The sequence below is a fragment of the Schistocerca serialis genome, chromosome 5 (genome assembly GCF_023864345.2).
Source record: "Schistocerca serialis cubense isolate TAMUIC-IGC-003099 chromosome 5, iqSchSeri2.2, whole genome shotgun sequence".
In the NCBI taxonomy this organism is placed as follows: Eukaryota; Metazoa; Arthropoda; class Insecta; order Orthoptera; family Acrididae; genus Schistocerca; species Schistocerca serialis.
In genome coordinates, this window is record NC_064642.1 from 244,629,381 (window position 1) to 244,646,160 (window position 16,780).

The 16,780-nt window shown below is 38.1% G+C and overlaps 1 protein-coding gene across 5 annotated transcripts in view; it reads left to right on the forward strand.

Annotated features, from left to right (window-relative positions):
• The window catches only part of LOC126481662 (FH1/FH2 domain-containing protein 3), a 650,693-nt gene that overhangs the window by 499,259 nt on the left and 134,654 nt on the right, over window positions 1-16,780 (forward strand). For all 5 annotated transcript variants that reach the window (XM_050105589.1, XM_050105590.1, XM_050105587.1 and 2 more), the window contains one exon: window positions 5,915-6,121. In XM_050105589.1, coding sequence (XP_049961546.1) covers window positions 5,915-6,121 — 207 coding nt within the window. The remainder of the gene's footprint in view (window positions 1-5,914; window positions 6,122-16,780) is intronic.

The following is a 16,780-nucleotide window of genomic DNA, read 5'->3' on the forward strand; positions in this document are numbered from 1 at the left end:
TCCTAATAACATACTGGACCTCCTTTTGCCCGGAATATTGCAGCAGCTCAACATGGCATGGACTCAACAAGTCATTGAAAGCCCCCTGAAGAAATATTCAGCCATGTTGCGTCTGTAGCTGCCCATAACTGCGAAAATGCTGCCGGTGCAGGATTTTGTGCATGAACTGACCTCTCAAAAATGTTCCATAAATGTTTAATGGGGTTCATGTTAGGCAATCTGGGTAGCCAAATCAGTCACTCGAATTGCCCGGGATATTCTTCGCGGTTATAGGCGCTGCAGTCTGGAACCGCGAGGCCGCTACGGTCGCAGGTTCGAATCCTGCCTCGGGCATGGATGTGTGTGATGTCCTTAGGTTAGCTAGGTTTAACTAGTTCTAAGTTCTAGGGGACTAATGACCTCAGAAGTTGAATCCCATAGTGCTCAGAGCCATTTCAACCATTTGATATTCTTCGAACCAATCATGAACATTTGTGGCACGATGACATGGCGCATTGTCATCCATAGAAAGGCGAGTGCTGAATGGTGTCCAAGTAGCTGAACATAAACATTTATATTTATTGATCGTTCCAGTTGTCCCAGAGGACCCATTCCATTCCATATAAACACAGCCCACACCTTATGGAGCCATCACCAGGTTGTACATTGCCTTGTTGACAACTTGGGTCTTGGCTTTGTGGGGTCTGTGCCAAACTCGAACCCTACCATCAGCTCTTACCAACTGAAATTGGGACTCATCTGACCAGGCCACAAATAGTAAAGAGTAGAGACCGGATTTTATGCGTCATAAAAATCTTAAAATATACATGCAAATGTGCAAGAAAAATGTTTAAAATGCATTAAAAGGGTCGAAATATTAAAGATTAAGTAGTAGAAAAACTTGCTAGTTATTGCGTGGATTACTTCTCAAGTCGAACCTGCGCATATCAACTACGAGGAAGAGCGCCGACCACGCAAAAATTGGCATATTTAGAACGCTGATATCATTTTCTGAATCCTTTCTGGTAGAAGTTAAGAAGGGGGCCTTCTGGGATTATTTTCTAAAAATCTGCAAAATGGGGGCGTATACCGTATTTCAAGAATTGTTCCATCTTCGCTATTATTGTCGGTAACTAGCGGATGCGATGTGAGTGAATCGCAGCGAAACAATCGATATTTACAGGGCCAACTTCGAGATATAGCCCACGCAGAGGGGCACGCTCAAAAACTCCGTAACACTTAAAAAAAAACATACATTTATGATTTTTTGGACAGTATTGACTTTTAATTAATGCTATTGGACCAAAGCATCATTTACAATTTATTTTACATTTTTCTACAATTGTAAACATAAACGACCAGGTACTCTTCCAAACGTTCGGTAGTAAGATTGTGACTTCACTTACTCAAAACATTTTTATAAGCAGAACAGGACCGTTCTACATCAACTGAGGTAACTGGGTAGTATTTGAATTTGGGCGCTATGTTGGCACTTGCTGTTTCTGATAAAAGTTCATCCATCCCATTAATAAAACTATCAATTTGGCACAAGGGTTCAAAGCCTGGGTTATTGTTTAAAATGTTTACAAACTTTCCTGTAAGTTTTCTTGGGAATACCTCCAGTAATAAGGAGCTCACAAGAATAATTTTATTTATTAAGTGAATAGATTCATTCAAGGCCAAACCTTGAATTTCAAGCTTTATGATATTTGCAGATATATGGGAAAAATTATTGCTAATCACAGCTATGTCTTTTTTAATACCGGAGTGATTAAAAGCTACCTTGATGAAATCAGTCTATTAATATTTACATTCACAAACGTGGAACGTACGTCTTTAGCAAGGCGATGTGCTCCATAAGCAAAGCACGTCACATGAATCAGATTGAGATAAAATACTAGGAGGGCATTTCCTGCTTTGATTATATAGGGAGCAGCATCCGAAATAAACACAAACACCCCTTCATCTGCAGAAGATTCTGGAAATATTTTTCTCATACCCTCATTCACAAATCTAATCGTAGAATGATTTACTTTTTCAAGTTCTTTGTAGGCCGCTAAATAGGAAGAAGGCTCTTCTTTTAAAGCACCAACAATTAAATTTGCGATGTAACGGCCACAAGTATCTGTAGTTTCGTCAACTGAAATCCCGATAATGCTGTCCTTGAATTCATTGCGCATTTCTTTCAGAACATTTACGTAGATCGTCGGTATGTAATTTTTGCGCGATGTTGATTCATTTGGTGTATTTTGATTTAAGCAATATTTGCGCAGGAAGCCTTTGAGGTTAGGGGTTGTAAGTTTGTGAAAATGAATATTGCTTGCAATGAAAGCTTCACACAGACCCTTGTTAACCGACTTTTTTCGTTGCCTTCGGAAAAATTTGCGCTATTGCAACTTGCTGTTATCAATAGTTGTTGTCGTGATCCTTTCTTCTGCATTCCTGCGATATGAATACTTGTCTTGACATCTGGTCTATTTGAAGCTTTTTTGCACAAAACGTTTTCTCGAGAACTTGACAATATAAAACAATTCCGTTATATATAAATGTTTCAGGATGTTCAGCTATCCACGAAACGACATTTCTTTTTTCAGGTGGCATGGCGCTCAACGCATTACGCACTACACGTCTTAAACACGTTCAACTGTGTACAAGTAAATGAAAGCAAAACTGAAACAATGGATATGCGACTAAAAACTTGCGTATTTTAATTGTTGCCGACGTGTACGGCATGACAGCGGAGGGGGCGCGGGAGCAGGAGCATTGACTCTGTCTGCCTGTTCCTGTTTCTCCTTTGTAATGATTTCGCTAGGCAGTGGCCTCTCGGTTAGCGATTGCACGCAGCTATAGGTCAGGTTTTAGTTAAAATATGCAACAACCGGTGAATAGGAGCCAAATATGCAAATGCAAACGCAAATGCATATAATCCAGTTCCTAGACTCATGAGACTAGGAGAGGTGCAGCAGGCAATGTCGTGCTGTACGAAAGGCACTCCATCAGTCTACTCCACTCACAGTAAACTAATGCAAAATTTCGCCACGCTGTCCTAAGGGATATATTCATCGTATGTCCCATGTTGATTTCCGTGGTTATTTCATACAGTGTTGCTTGTTAGTACTGGCAACTGTACACAAATGCCACTGCTCTTGGTTGTTAAATAAAGGCTTTCAGCCACTGTGTTGCCCGCAGTGAGAGGTAATGCCTGAAAGTTGGTATTCTCAGCACGTTCTTGACGCCTTCAATCTCAAGAGTATCGAATTCCTTAGCAATTTTTAAAATGGAATGACCCATGCATTCAGAGTCTGTTAATTCCCGTCATGTGGCCATGATCAGATCAGAAACCTTTTCATATTAGCAACCTGAGTAATAGAATCCTTATTAGCTTGAAATCAAAGCTCTGGTATCATTTGTGTCTAGCTGTTGACTGTGTGGATGAGAGGTCAATAGTAAGTGCAGAAGGACCAAGATAAATAAGTAAGTATTCATTTAAATCAAATACTGACTACTGTGAAGTCACCACTACCCTGTAAACGATAGCCTTTCGAAAATTCACAAGTGCAGTGGCCTTGATGCCACCTGGAAATGATTGCACAAACACACATATTGGACAGTCACATGTTCTGTGCTGCAGAACATCCAAACTGGTATCCATCGACTTGGTCTTATATAGCACTGCCTTTTCCACACTCCTGGGACACTGAACAACCTAAATTTAGTCTAAAATGTCTATAAACTGAAGTTTTTGAGCTACAGTGCTCACTTGTGTATTAAACAGCACATCATTCTGCACCCTTGAATGCAATGCTTGGATCTCATTTCTAAGACTAATATTATGGGAGATACACCTTAATGAGTGAACCACAATTATGTTGTTATCCAACAGTAAAATTCATTTTCTGGGGTAAGGAGGTCATCAAAGAGGAGAAGTACAGACGAAAATGTCAGTGTGAAAAGCAGAAGTGTAGATGACATCCACACCCAGCACAGAGACCAGGGTAACATGTAGGCTTATGGGGACAGAGGCAACATTCGAAGCTGCACCAGGAGGGAGTACAGGGAAAAGCTAGAAACTGGGAAAGTGAATATCAGTTTTTAATGGATTGTGCTACTTCACTTACGAGTTTGTAGGCCATCTTGGGGTGAGTAAATTCTACTGAAGCTGATTTTTATGAGAAGATCCAAGTAGCATAGGAAGTAAAAACAGTGTTTGTACTTTCACAAGAAATATGATATTGATCTAAAATATGAGAAGAAATTAATACTGTTCACACTAAATGTCACACACACATTTTTCTATATTTGTAGTGACTTATTCAATGACCTTTGTACATTTGGCCCAGATAATCTTGTAGAATTACAGATAATAAAAAATGGTAAAAACCCTGTATTAATGTATTCTAAAGTGTAACATGCAGTTTACTATATACCTTCAGTTAGTTTTATTTACTCTTGTAGAGTGCCTTAGATCTATTTTGGAGTGTAATGTGTAATTTTAGCCCTTGACAGAACACATATTTAGAGATTTTTTTATCCCCGTGTTTAAATTCTTCCTGTCTATCATTTTGTAATTACTAATTGAACTGTTTCTGGAACAGAGACAAAAATTTTTATTGTTGCATATGATGTAGGTAAACTTTCCCAATTTTTTAGTCCATTCTACTCAGTTTGTCTGCCTACTGTTTTAAGTTATAACTGTTGTGGTTCCTTTCTCCAGTTCAGCACTATTTCACTTATACAAATATCACTTACTGGATCTATAATGGCCAATTCAGTACTTATAACCACAAGACCCTAGTAGCTGATAGAACTTTTGTGAACAATGTGTGCTTGTCCAGTTTTTGTTGAATGTCAGGAAATTTTTAAATGTTTGTAATTTATATGCAATTTATAAATCAATCATTTCTGTTTAATTAAACAACATTCTTGCTTTTCTTTATTACATCTTCTGCAGTAAAGGAAAATGTTACTCATTTTAGTCCATTTTCCAGAGCTCTGTGCCCCGGTGATCCATGTTGTGAATAGGATATGAAATGAGTTATTGTTACAAGTTTGTTGTGGCTATTATAATACATTCTGTGGTATTACATAAAAAGTTCTAGTCAGTTTCATATTAGGTGTGTACACTTTGATTTATTACAGAAAAATAAGGTATTTAAATATGCCTACATTAATAAATAAACATGTGCACAAATATGGATTTTATACATCATGGTCCAGATATTCTTCTGTAGTGTAGAATGACCCTTGTGATGGGGGGAATTTGGGGCTAGGGGGGGTGGGGAAAGCTTATCATGCACTAGACATTAATGTGTGAAGGGAGGTCATTAAATATCTTACAGTCAGTAAAATGGATTCCCTTCTGTACCAAATAGAGGTATATATGCTCATTGCGGATGTTGTCCTTTCTTGTAATATCGTGACACCAATACATACTATTGGATCTGAAGAGGGGTAATTTTTTCTTTATGAAACATTCCGGGAGGATATGTATTGCACTGTAGGTGTGAGGATTTCAGGTTCCATAGAAAGATTTTTGCATGGGGTTCTAGGATGGAATCCACTCACGATTCTTATGACTAAATTCTGTGCACATGGTACTTTTTTAGCCAGTGGCTGATTTCCCCAAAAGATGAATTGATATGCCATAATGAGATGAAAATAACCATAGTAAGTTGATTTAATATTTATCCATGTTTCTTCAAGATCAAGTAATGTGTAAAGCATAAGTTGTAGAACACAGTCTTTTGCACAGATTAATTATCAGTAAACATCATAGTGTCACCAGCAAAGATTGTCAATTTACAATAAATTGCACAAATAGGTGCCACTGACAAGTTTGAGAGACAAGGAATAAGTTATCAGTAAGTAGCAGTGATTGTTGCATACTTAATAAAGTTTATTTACAAGTTAACTGAAGCTATTATTTTATTTCCAGCTTTGGGCCAGGTTATGCTGTATGTAGATGGAATGAACGGTGTTATGGAACACAATCAGACAGTTCAGTGGCTGTACACACTGATTGCCAGCAAGTTCCGTCTGGTTGTGAAGACTGCACTGAAACTTCTGCTTGTATTTGTGGAGTATGTGGAAACAAATTGCCTACTGCTCATCCGAGCCATCCATACTGTTGATTCTTCGCATGGTTAGTATAATCTAGAAACATTCCTATAATCTCCATAAATGCATGAAGTAAAACCTTTGTTGGTGTAATAATAATGCAAGGACACTCAAATGTGCACTCACCTTTGCGCGGCATGTGTATTGTTGCAGAATTGTGATTTTTTTTCTTCTGTAATATATTGTGCTGACAAAATGGTCATACGTTTCATAAACAAAGCAATTTATCAGAAAACATTTTACAAGTGAAAGTTATGTAAGTTAGTGCACCAGATTGAAAGATTGCCATGAGAGATAAACTTGTGCTCGAATAGAGATGATATGGAAGATATATAGTGTGTGATGTCATTTGTAAACATATTGTTTCTGTTAAAAAGGGAACCTGTTGACCTGATCGTTCCTGTCCTGAATGTGATCTTGGTAAGAGTCTCCATTTCCTGCTGACATGTGCAGTTAACTCCAGACTTTAGATTAATCACAAACAACATGATTAAAGCTACCAGTGGAAATAAAGGATAGGTGGGGAGCTTACAACAGTATTCAAATAAGGGACATATTCAGACTCAAATAAACATATACACTGAAATTTTCAATTACATGTACAAGGAAGATCCCTATTTGATAAGTATAACCACACTGAAATAGATTGCAAATAATGTTTAGTTGTCCACAAGGACACAGAATGTATCTGGAAATCATTACGCAGTTACTAAGAAATTAAATATCATGATCAATAAAGAAATGCAGTAGATAATGATGAGAGGCAAAGAGATGTCATCAAATAATTATACGACAGCAGTAGGACATATGGCACTATCTGAGTGGCTGCACAAATAATCCCTTGATTCATTGATTATTGTATAACAGGTTAATGTAGCTAAGTCAATTAATGTCAGTAGCAAGAAATAATATGATCAAAATGATTGTTCATTGAAAACAAGCAGACTTTTATAAGCTTCTGAGGTTTCAGTACACAGATAAACTTCTACAGACCTGGTGCCTAAAGTGTAGGCCCACTTGATCTGGAGGCTGACTATGGCAATTGCAGAAAGAGTGTTATTCTCCTGAAGACCAACTAAAAAAAAGCCAGGCAATTGCTCTTCTCGAGTTCTACTTCAAACCTCTGGACTTGAGGAAAATTTTCGACTGAACAGTGTGGCCTCACTTTTTATGACTATATCTACATGGCAGCTATGCAAGTCACACTAAAGCTCATGACAGAGCATTCAGGAAACCACTTTCAGACTATTTCTCGACCACTCTTCAAAAGCACATGGGAAAAATGAACAAATCTTTCTGTGTAAGCTCTAATTTTTCTTCTTTTATTATGATGGTGATTTCTCCCTTTGTTGGAGGTAGTCAATAAAATAGTTTCATACTCAGAGCTCTTTGTAGCGAGTTCTGAAAGCTTTCCTCTGGGATGTTCAGTTGCCATATTCTGGTGGCTTTTTACCAACAACGGCTTTTATACAAGGCTTGGAACTTAAATAGTGGCAACTATTTATTCACAACCGATACAAAGGAGTTACATGTTTGCACCTGTTACTGTCCTTCAAAGTAGTCACCAACGTTGTGTAGAGCCTGTTGCCAGCAATGTGGAAGGCTTAGGATACCATTAGCACAGCCTGTTCTGTTGATGGTGCAAATGGAGCAGTCTACTGCCTTAGAATCTCTTGAATAGTTCTGAATTAATTGCCATGAAGTGGTTCCTTCATCTTCGGAATCAAATCAAAGTCACACGCACTTAAGTCCAGGGAGTATGGTGGATGGTATAGTACCTCCCAGTCCCGTCGATCGAACAGAGCAGCCACGGCTTGCACTGTATGCGCCCGTGCATTGTCATGCAAAATGATGGGTGGGTTGCGCAGAAAGTGTTGCTGCTTCTTTTGCAAAGCTGGTCACAGGTGATGCTCCAGAAATGAACAGTAATACTGTCCATTGACAGTCTTCTGTGGAGGAATGTAACGTGTTACGTTTACACCATCACAGTCGTACACCAGAATCACCATAACTTTCACCATACTGAGGCTCTGATGCACTTTTGACTTTCGCGGCAACCTATAATGACACCATTTATTGGATTAGCATTTCAGTTTTGGCTTGTACGATGTGGCCCATGTCTCATCCAGTGTTACGATACGGTGTAAGAAAGCCTCTCTTTTGCACTCATAGCAGTCCAAGTGTGTCTGAGCAGCATCATAACGCATCCATTTCTGCATTTCCCTCAAGTCATGCGGAACCCATTGTGATGCAATTTTTCGCATGCCCAGGCATTCCCTTAGGATGTGAAGCACAGTCATATGCACTAATCCGGTTTCGTGGGTGAGCTTACGAATCATATGCCGTCGATCACTGTCCACTAACACGGCAACAGCATGCACTTCTTCTTCAGAAACGCTAGGACGACCTGCCCGATGCATGTCTGCCATAGTTTGCCAACCTTCATTGAAGGTTTTTACCCAAAGTGCCACTGTTATGTCGATTCCCCACATGCCTCTTGAAGACCTTGATGACACTGTCGTGCTGTACGACCTCTGGCACATTCAGTCTTGATCCAACTCTGTTGTTCCTGTTAGAAAAATGTAGTGACCCCATTACGTTAGACTGCTCGCTCACAGGTGATTGTGTTTCCCTCGATTGTGTGCACGCCGGTGACATGGGACGGGCAAGTCCATTTGCTCGGAGGTAAGGTAAGTATGTCAACAATGTGTGCTATCAGCAACAATACTAGATTCCATTGCATAGTGTCTCCCCAGCTGTGTTGCCTCTATTGAAGTTCCAACCTACATAATTTGGCCACCTGCAGTGATAGATTCAGTTTTAACACAAATCACAATCTTGACAATAATTTGTAACTTATTAATTCCATTAAGTATCAGTTTACAAAATTTGATGAAATTATTTCTGTATCTGGTGAATGTCATCACATTATTATCATCTTCCAGTTCCCCAAGAACTGCACTGAAAATGGATATTAAAATTGATATTAAAATATTTGAATTCTGTAGTTAATAAAGATTATTGAGTTTTAGCTTCAGTTCTATGTAAGTACAGTATATAATGTTGCTCACCATATGTAGTGTCCGTCTACTGGTAGCATACAAAATATCAGTACAGAGTGTGGTGCCCTTGCCCAGTAACACTGGATGCGTAGCTGCTCCTCTGAGCATGCTGTGGATGAGACCATCTGGAAGCAGCTTGTGTGATGTCCTGCACTGCTGGATAGTGGCCTGTGAAGCTCAACAGTGGTCCACAGTGGCAGTGAGTAAAATCCACACGCTTGCAGTTTTCAATGCTTGTTTGACTGCATTTAATTTTGGTGCACAAGCTGCTACTATGTACAAGTGATTTTGTAGATACTTATTCATCAGTTGAGGGATGTTGCATCAGGTAGTTTCCATCAGATGGAACTCAGGTCTGTATTATCCACAAAAAAGGGGTGCACATCAGTGCAGGATGTCATTCATTCAAACTGCAGCTATTACAAGTACCCAAAGGAAACGAATGTATGCTTGTAATAATGTCTTGTTTCCACAGATGGAAACACTCAAATTACCATATTGATCAATTTCCACACAGATGTTTTTTGTTGGCTAAAAGGCAAATGTTGGGGTTTCAGTTGTCCCCTCTGACCCATGATAAAAAAAGTCCTAACGACATAATGCTTAAGGAAGCTAAGGTACAAAAGAGCATTTGGCTCTTCCTAAGCCCTCTTTTGCTTCCAGGGAAGGAATTATATGTAAAATAAATAAGTAAATAAATAAAAATAAAAATAAAATATTACATGCATGTAGGGTGATCCAGGGATACACCACATGATGGAAGAATTACTTGCGAGGCTACAGCACGTATCTACTGTGAACAATATGGTACCACACCCTGCTATTCCTGGATCTATTTGAGGTGGGAGAGACACCAGATTTGGTGTGCCGAGTGGTGTCTCTTTGTCAAAGAAATCTATATGGCAGGCTGTTGAGTGTGCACTGCAAACTTTCATAGTTGATAACTCACAATGTGATAGGAGAGTTCTGATCCAGGAATTTGCTAGACAGTTGCTGTGTCAGTTGGACCCAGTCAGACACTCACAGCAAGGTAATGATCGTGATGCTGAGGCATAACATGTGGGTAGCATTGCTGGTATTGCTGTTGAATATTTCCTCCCTCTTGGATATGGCTGCACAGCTGTTAAATGAAAATGGATGCTATTCAGCTCCTAGTCCACCTTATGCTGATTGGGTGGGCCTTTAACCTGCCAGTGATCTGGCCACTTGTAATACCACACAAATGTCAGAACCACAGTTATACGTTAATAATTTTTATTTAGGTGGAAAACTATGAATGAGAGAAATTTAACATTGTATACATGAAGAGTGTCTGTATTCTGACTGAAATTAGTTCTATTAACTGGTTCTGTTGAGGCAGATTATATAGCTCAATGATTAAAAATAGGTTAATGATGAAAAAGCTTTTTTAATGAAAATGGCTTATTCCTGTGGCTTTTAGTGTGCTGAATCTTAATATGATAGCAAACAAGCCACATCACCCATTTCTTTATTTTTATTTATTTATTTCAAATGAAACTCAACAGTTTTAAATTCAGTTTTTCTTTGGAATTTTAATGGTATATATTTTGTATACTATTTCAGTTAATAATGTGAATTGTGGATGGGATAGTATGGTTAAGGGATCATCACCAAATTTGTGACTCAATTGATGATTTCTTGGCAAGGAAGACACTGCTTGTTATCTATATCTACATCCACATAGATACTCCACAAGGCATCGTATGCTCCATGGTGGAGGGTACCCTTTACCACTTCTAATCATGATCTTTCCATTTAGACTCAAAAATACAAGGGAAAAATGACTCTCTACATTCTCTATATGAGCCCTAGTCTCTCTAATCTTATCTTCGTGATCCTTATGCACAATGTATGTTGGTAGCAGTATGGTCGATCTGCAGTCACCGTCAAATGCTGGTTCTCTAAATTTTCTCAATAGTGAAGCATCTTCTTAATATTTGCATGTTTTTTGAACCTACTGGCAACAGATCTAGCAGCCCACCTCTGAACTGCTCTGATACCTTCCTTTAGTCTGACCTGCAGATACCAAACCCTCAAACAGTTCTCAACAGTGGGTTTTGCTAGTGGCTTATATGTGGCTTCCTTTACAGATGAACCACATTTTCCTAAAATTCCCCAAGTAAACTGAAGTCAATGTTATGCTGTGCTGCAGATTTGTTTGTCTACCTTCCCTTCAAAGGAAAATTAGTTGTGTGTCAGGAAATAGCTGGTAATTTGTATAAGGAATGAGGTAATGATTTTTGCATCTGAAGGACATTGGACGAGGTAGTGTTTGATAGTGGAAGCCCATGGTCATGATGGATGCTGGAGCAAGTGGTATCGAAAGTGGAGATGGTGAAGAGTTGGTGAAGGAAGTGATCAGTATCTTTGATGTGGGATGCTATGTTTTGGTCAACAAGAGCAGAAATTCTTTCAGTGGGAGCACAATAGCCAGTTATAATGGGGCACCACAATTGTTTTGTTTGTGGACTTTGGGGAGTGTGTAGAAGGAGTTAGTGTAGAGTTTCTGGGGTGAGGAGGGCGATGGAGTCAGGGAAGAGGTGATGGGAAGGGCCTATGGATTTCGATAGGTATTGGACATTATGTTGAACTCCTAGAATGGAATCACTATGGTGGAGCTTATAGGTTGAGGAGTCAGAGAGTTTATGGAGACCTTTTACATTTTCAAAAGAAGCATAGGGCAAATGGTCAGTGGTGATCTTGATGAAGGGACTAGTCTAGCATAGGCCTGAAATGAGTTAGGAAGTCCACACAATATCTAAATTAGGATTGCTAGACAAGGCAATCTCAGATTTTTCTGAATATGAGGTTAGAATCCTAACAACTGCACAGCCTTATTTGGCTGGTCTCTATTGTATGATATTCTTTGATTTACAATATGCTGCTGATAACTGATAATATAAAACATAATTTTGCACTTCCTCATTTCACACACTGGCTGGTGACTTCTGGACCGTGAACATGCTTGTATACCCCTTGCACTAACACCAATGTGTTTGGAAAATGACTCCACACCCATAAACATGTAACTATGCCCCATGCATTTCTTCATATCCTCCCCTGAGTCTGGGAGAATAACTGAGTGGGAACCTGCCTCCCCCCCCCCATGATGAATGAGATATTGAGTGCAGAATGACACAATATTACTATCATGCACTGTAGAACCTGGCATGTGACTGATTTTCTTCTAAAAGCATTACCATGTGGCATGGTGTAGTTATCTCCTTTTATTATTAACCACTCCTCTGAGCCCTCAAATTAATCTTTAATTTGTAGTACACATTATTTATGAAGAATGGTTTATCACCCTTTTTAAAGAGATGTATTTTAGTAATATTTTTCATCTCCTTGAACTGTTTATTATTCAATTTTATTCCCTGAATCAAAATACTGTTTTGAGTTATTTTTGTTTGTTTTTCGTTGGTAAATGTATGTCCAAACTGGATTTTGTTTCATGATTATGTATAGAACTGTTAGTGAAATACTTAGTAATGCTTCCCTGATTTGTACAACATATTCGACATATTGGTTGATGTAATCACTTGGTGCAGCAAGGATACCCAGTTTTTAAATAGTTCTTTGCAATGAACCCAACTGTACTTCTCGTTATTACTCTTATGGCCTCTTTCTGCAGTTTAAAAACTGTGTCCATGTTTTGCACCTTCAATCCCCAGAAAAGAATCCATTAGCTAAGAATTGAGTGTATGTAGAAATAATACATCACCACAAAACAGTGGTCATTATGAAATGATTAGACTTCCAAGAGCATAACATGCTGATTACATTCTTTTTGCTTGTGTTTTGTGTGTCCATTCCATGTTAATTGACAATATTCACTCCTAAAAACTTCATGGTTTTTAAACAATCTATGACTTATCACATGTACTTATGTAACAATTGTTTTCCATCTTTATACTGAAATGCATAATGTTTGTTTTCTTGATGTTCGCTGTTAATTTATTATGTTCTGCCCAGCCCTTGAGAGTTTCATTTGCTTTCCGTAATAGTTCTAATGTTCCATCATTGACTATGATGTTGATGTCATCAGAAAGGAGAACTTTTTCTCCTTGTTTTATATTATCATGGGAAGCCATTGATATATTTTAAGAACAGAATGGACCCAATATACTACCCAGAGGAACACTTGTGTTTGCATTTTTCTTGTCTGACAGTTGTTTTGCTAAAAATTTATAATCAGCAGACATGTAAGACTGATAGATAAGACTGGAACCATTTGTTTGCTAGTCCTCTTACACCTGGTACTCCTAGCTTCTGTGCTTTTATTTTTTGCATTACATATTATTTTGCAACTGAATGATTTTAGGAACTGGAGATTAGTGTGGTGCTTTTGTAAAGAATTGTTAAATTTAAGTATCTGGAAATGTCAGAACAAGATGGCGCCAGGTTAAAATAATTTTTGTACTTCCTTTAAAATGTAACAATGGAAAGTCCAGGTTGGAATTTCAACATGGTATGAAAAGGGCAGATTGCTACTCATCATAAAGATCACATGCTGAGTTGCAGATAGGTGCAGTGGAAAGACTGTTATGTATAAGCATTCACCGATTCGCCGAAAGCCTTCTTCAGGGCCATGGGAAAGGAGGGGGGGGGGGGTCTTGTCACCCGTGATGATTTTTTCCAGATCAAATTGCCTGCATTTTGCATTTCTATCAAATTGTTGTTTTTGTTCGGGAGTCAAGGTGTGTGGGACAAACTTTGCACACACTTTTCTCCTCTTGAAAACATTCTGGATAATATCTTGAATTCTTGGTTTAGAGATGTTGCTTCTGTAGTGGTTTGTGGTACAGCTACAAAGACACTTTATGGACGCAGATCCACTTCTTAACACTTCCTGCTCTTCCCATGTGCACAAATGTTGTTTCCAGATGTTAGTACAAGCTGCTGCCGTAGTTACTTTGCTGATATCACTTACACGCCAGGAAGAAAATCAGTCTCAGAACTTTTCGGACAGTCAGTTTATGCAGTGTTTTGTTGTTTATTTTTTATTTAAACTTCTAGTTGCATAGGAGCAAATCTTCAAGGTCATGGAATGTGTCAGTACATGAAATTACAACATAAAAGTAATGAGAGATAAAATCTTTATGAACCCAACAAAAGTCAAGCCATAAGTTTAAGTAAACACAGTCAACAATATAACATAGGAATCATCTTAATTTTTCAACGAACTCCTCAACAGAATAGGAGGAGTGACCCATGAGGAAACTCTTGTTTCGATTTAAAAATGCTTGGATTACTGCTAAGGTTTTTGAATTCTTGTGGTAGCTTATTGAAAATGGATGCAGCAGTATACTGCACACCTTTCTGCACAAGAGTTAAGAAAGTGCGGTCTAAATGCAGATTGGATTTCTACCTAGTACTAACGGAGTGAGAGCTGCTAATTCTTGGGAATAAGCTTATATTGTTAACAAGAAATGACAGTAAAGAGTATATATATATTGGGAGGCCAATATCAAATTCCCCAGGCTAGTGAACAGGAGTTGACAAGAGGTTCGCAAACTTACACCACTTATTGCTCGAACTGCCCATTTCTGAGCCAAAAATATCCTTTTAGAATGGGAAGAGTTACGCCAAAATATAGTACCATACGGCATTAGCGAATGAAAATAAGCAAAGTAGACTAATTTTAGTGGAACAGTCACTTACTTCAGATACCATTCAAACAGTAAAAATGGCAGCATTAAGTCTTTGAACAAGATCTTGAATGTGGGCTTTCCAAAACAGTTTATTATCTATCTGAACACCTAGAAATTTGAACTGTTCAGTTTCACTGATCATATACCCATTCTCTGAAATTAAAATGTTGTTTTTGTTGAATTGTGTGTTAGAAAAACTGAGTCTTACTGTGATTTAGCATTAGTTTATTTTCTACAAGCCATGAACTTGTGTCATGAACTGCACTGTTTGAAACAGAGCCAATGTTGCTACCAAGCTAATGTCATCAGCAAGCAGAAATATTTTAGAATTACCCATAATACTAAAAGGCATATCATTTATATAAATAAGGAACAGGAGTGGCCCCCAACACTGATCCTTGGGGCACCCACCATTTGACCATACCCCACTCAGATCCCACATCACAGCCATTCACAGAACTGTGAATAATGACCTTTTGCTGTCTGTGTTTGAAGTAAGAGGTGAAACAATTATGAGCTACTCCCTGTATTCCATAATGGTCAACTTTTGGAGCAATATTTTGTGATCAATACAATCAAACGCCTTAGGTAAATCAGAAACTACACCTAGCATTCGAAACCTTTTGTACAATACATCCAGCACCTCACAGAGAAAAGAGAATATAGATTTTCAGCTGTTAAATGATTTCTAAAGCTGAACTGTACATTTTATAGCAAATTATGTGATATAAAATGATCAATTTTCCTGCCTTTTCAATAACTTTAGCAAATACCGATGGCATAGAAATATGTCTAAAATTGTCTACATTATCTCTTTCTCCCTTTTTAAAAAGCAGTTTTTCTACTGAGTACTTTAATCATTCAGGAAACTGACCATTCCTAAAAGAAAAATTACAAATATGGCTAAGTACAGGGCTAATATGTGCAGCACAATACTTCAATATTCTGCTAGGCACTCCATCATATCCATGAGAGTCCTTAGCCTTCAGTGATTTAATTATTGAATCAATCTCCCCCTTGTCAGTATCACAGAGCAGTATTTCAGACATCAGTCTCGGAAAGGCATTTTCCAAGAGAGTTATATCGTTCCCTGTAGAAACTAAGTTTTTATTTAATTCACCAGCAAAGCTCAGAAAATGATTGTTAAATACTGTACATGTATCTGACTTATCAGTACAGAAATACTTTTACTATGAACTGACTTTATAATGTCGACCTTATGCTGCTGACCAGACACTTCCTTCACAATGGACCATATGATTTTAATTTTATCCTGTGAATTTGCTATTCTCTTTGGCTACCACATACTCTTTGCCTTCCTAACAACATTTTTAAGCACCTTAAAATACTGTTTGTAATGGGCTACTGTAGCTTGATTGTGATTACTTCCAAATTTTGATATAATTCCCACTTTGTTCTACATGATGTCCTTACCCCACTAGTCAGCCACCCAAGCTGCCTTTTACTGCTAGTACCCTGTTTAGAACATTCTAATGCAAAATGAGAAATGTGTTAAGGGAAGCATTGTATTTGTCATCTATGTTATCAGCACTATAAGCATTCTGCCACTCTTGTTCCTTAACGAGGTTTAAAAAACTCTCTGTTGCCATTGTATTAGCTTTCCTGCATAGTTTGTAACTATATGTTACATTTGTTTGAGTACAAAAGCCTTTTAATGTTAAAATTTATGCATCATGGTCTGAAAAGCCATTCATCCTTTTATTAACAGAAGGCCCATCTAGTAATGAAGAGTGAATATGAATAAAAATATTGTCTGTGGCTGTGGTACTGTTCCCCTGCACCCTGGTTAGGGAGAAAAAAAATAGTCTGCTTCAGATCATATGAGTTTAAAAGATCTACCAACACCCTTTTTCTTGCATGATCATACACAAAATCAATATTGAAGTCACCACATATAACTAATTTTTGATACTTCCTATAAAGTGA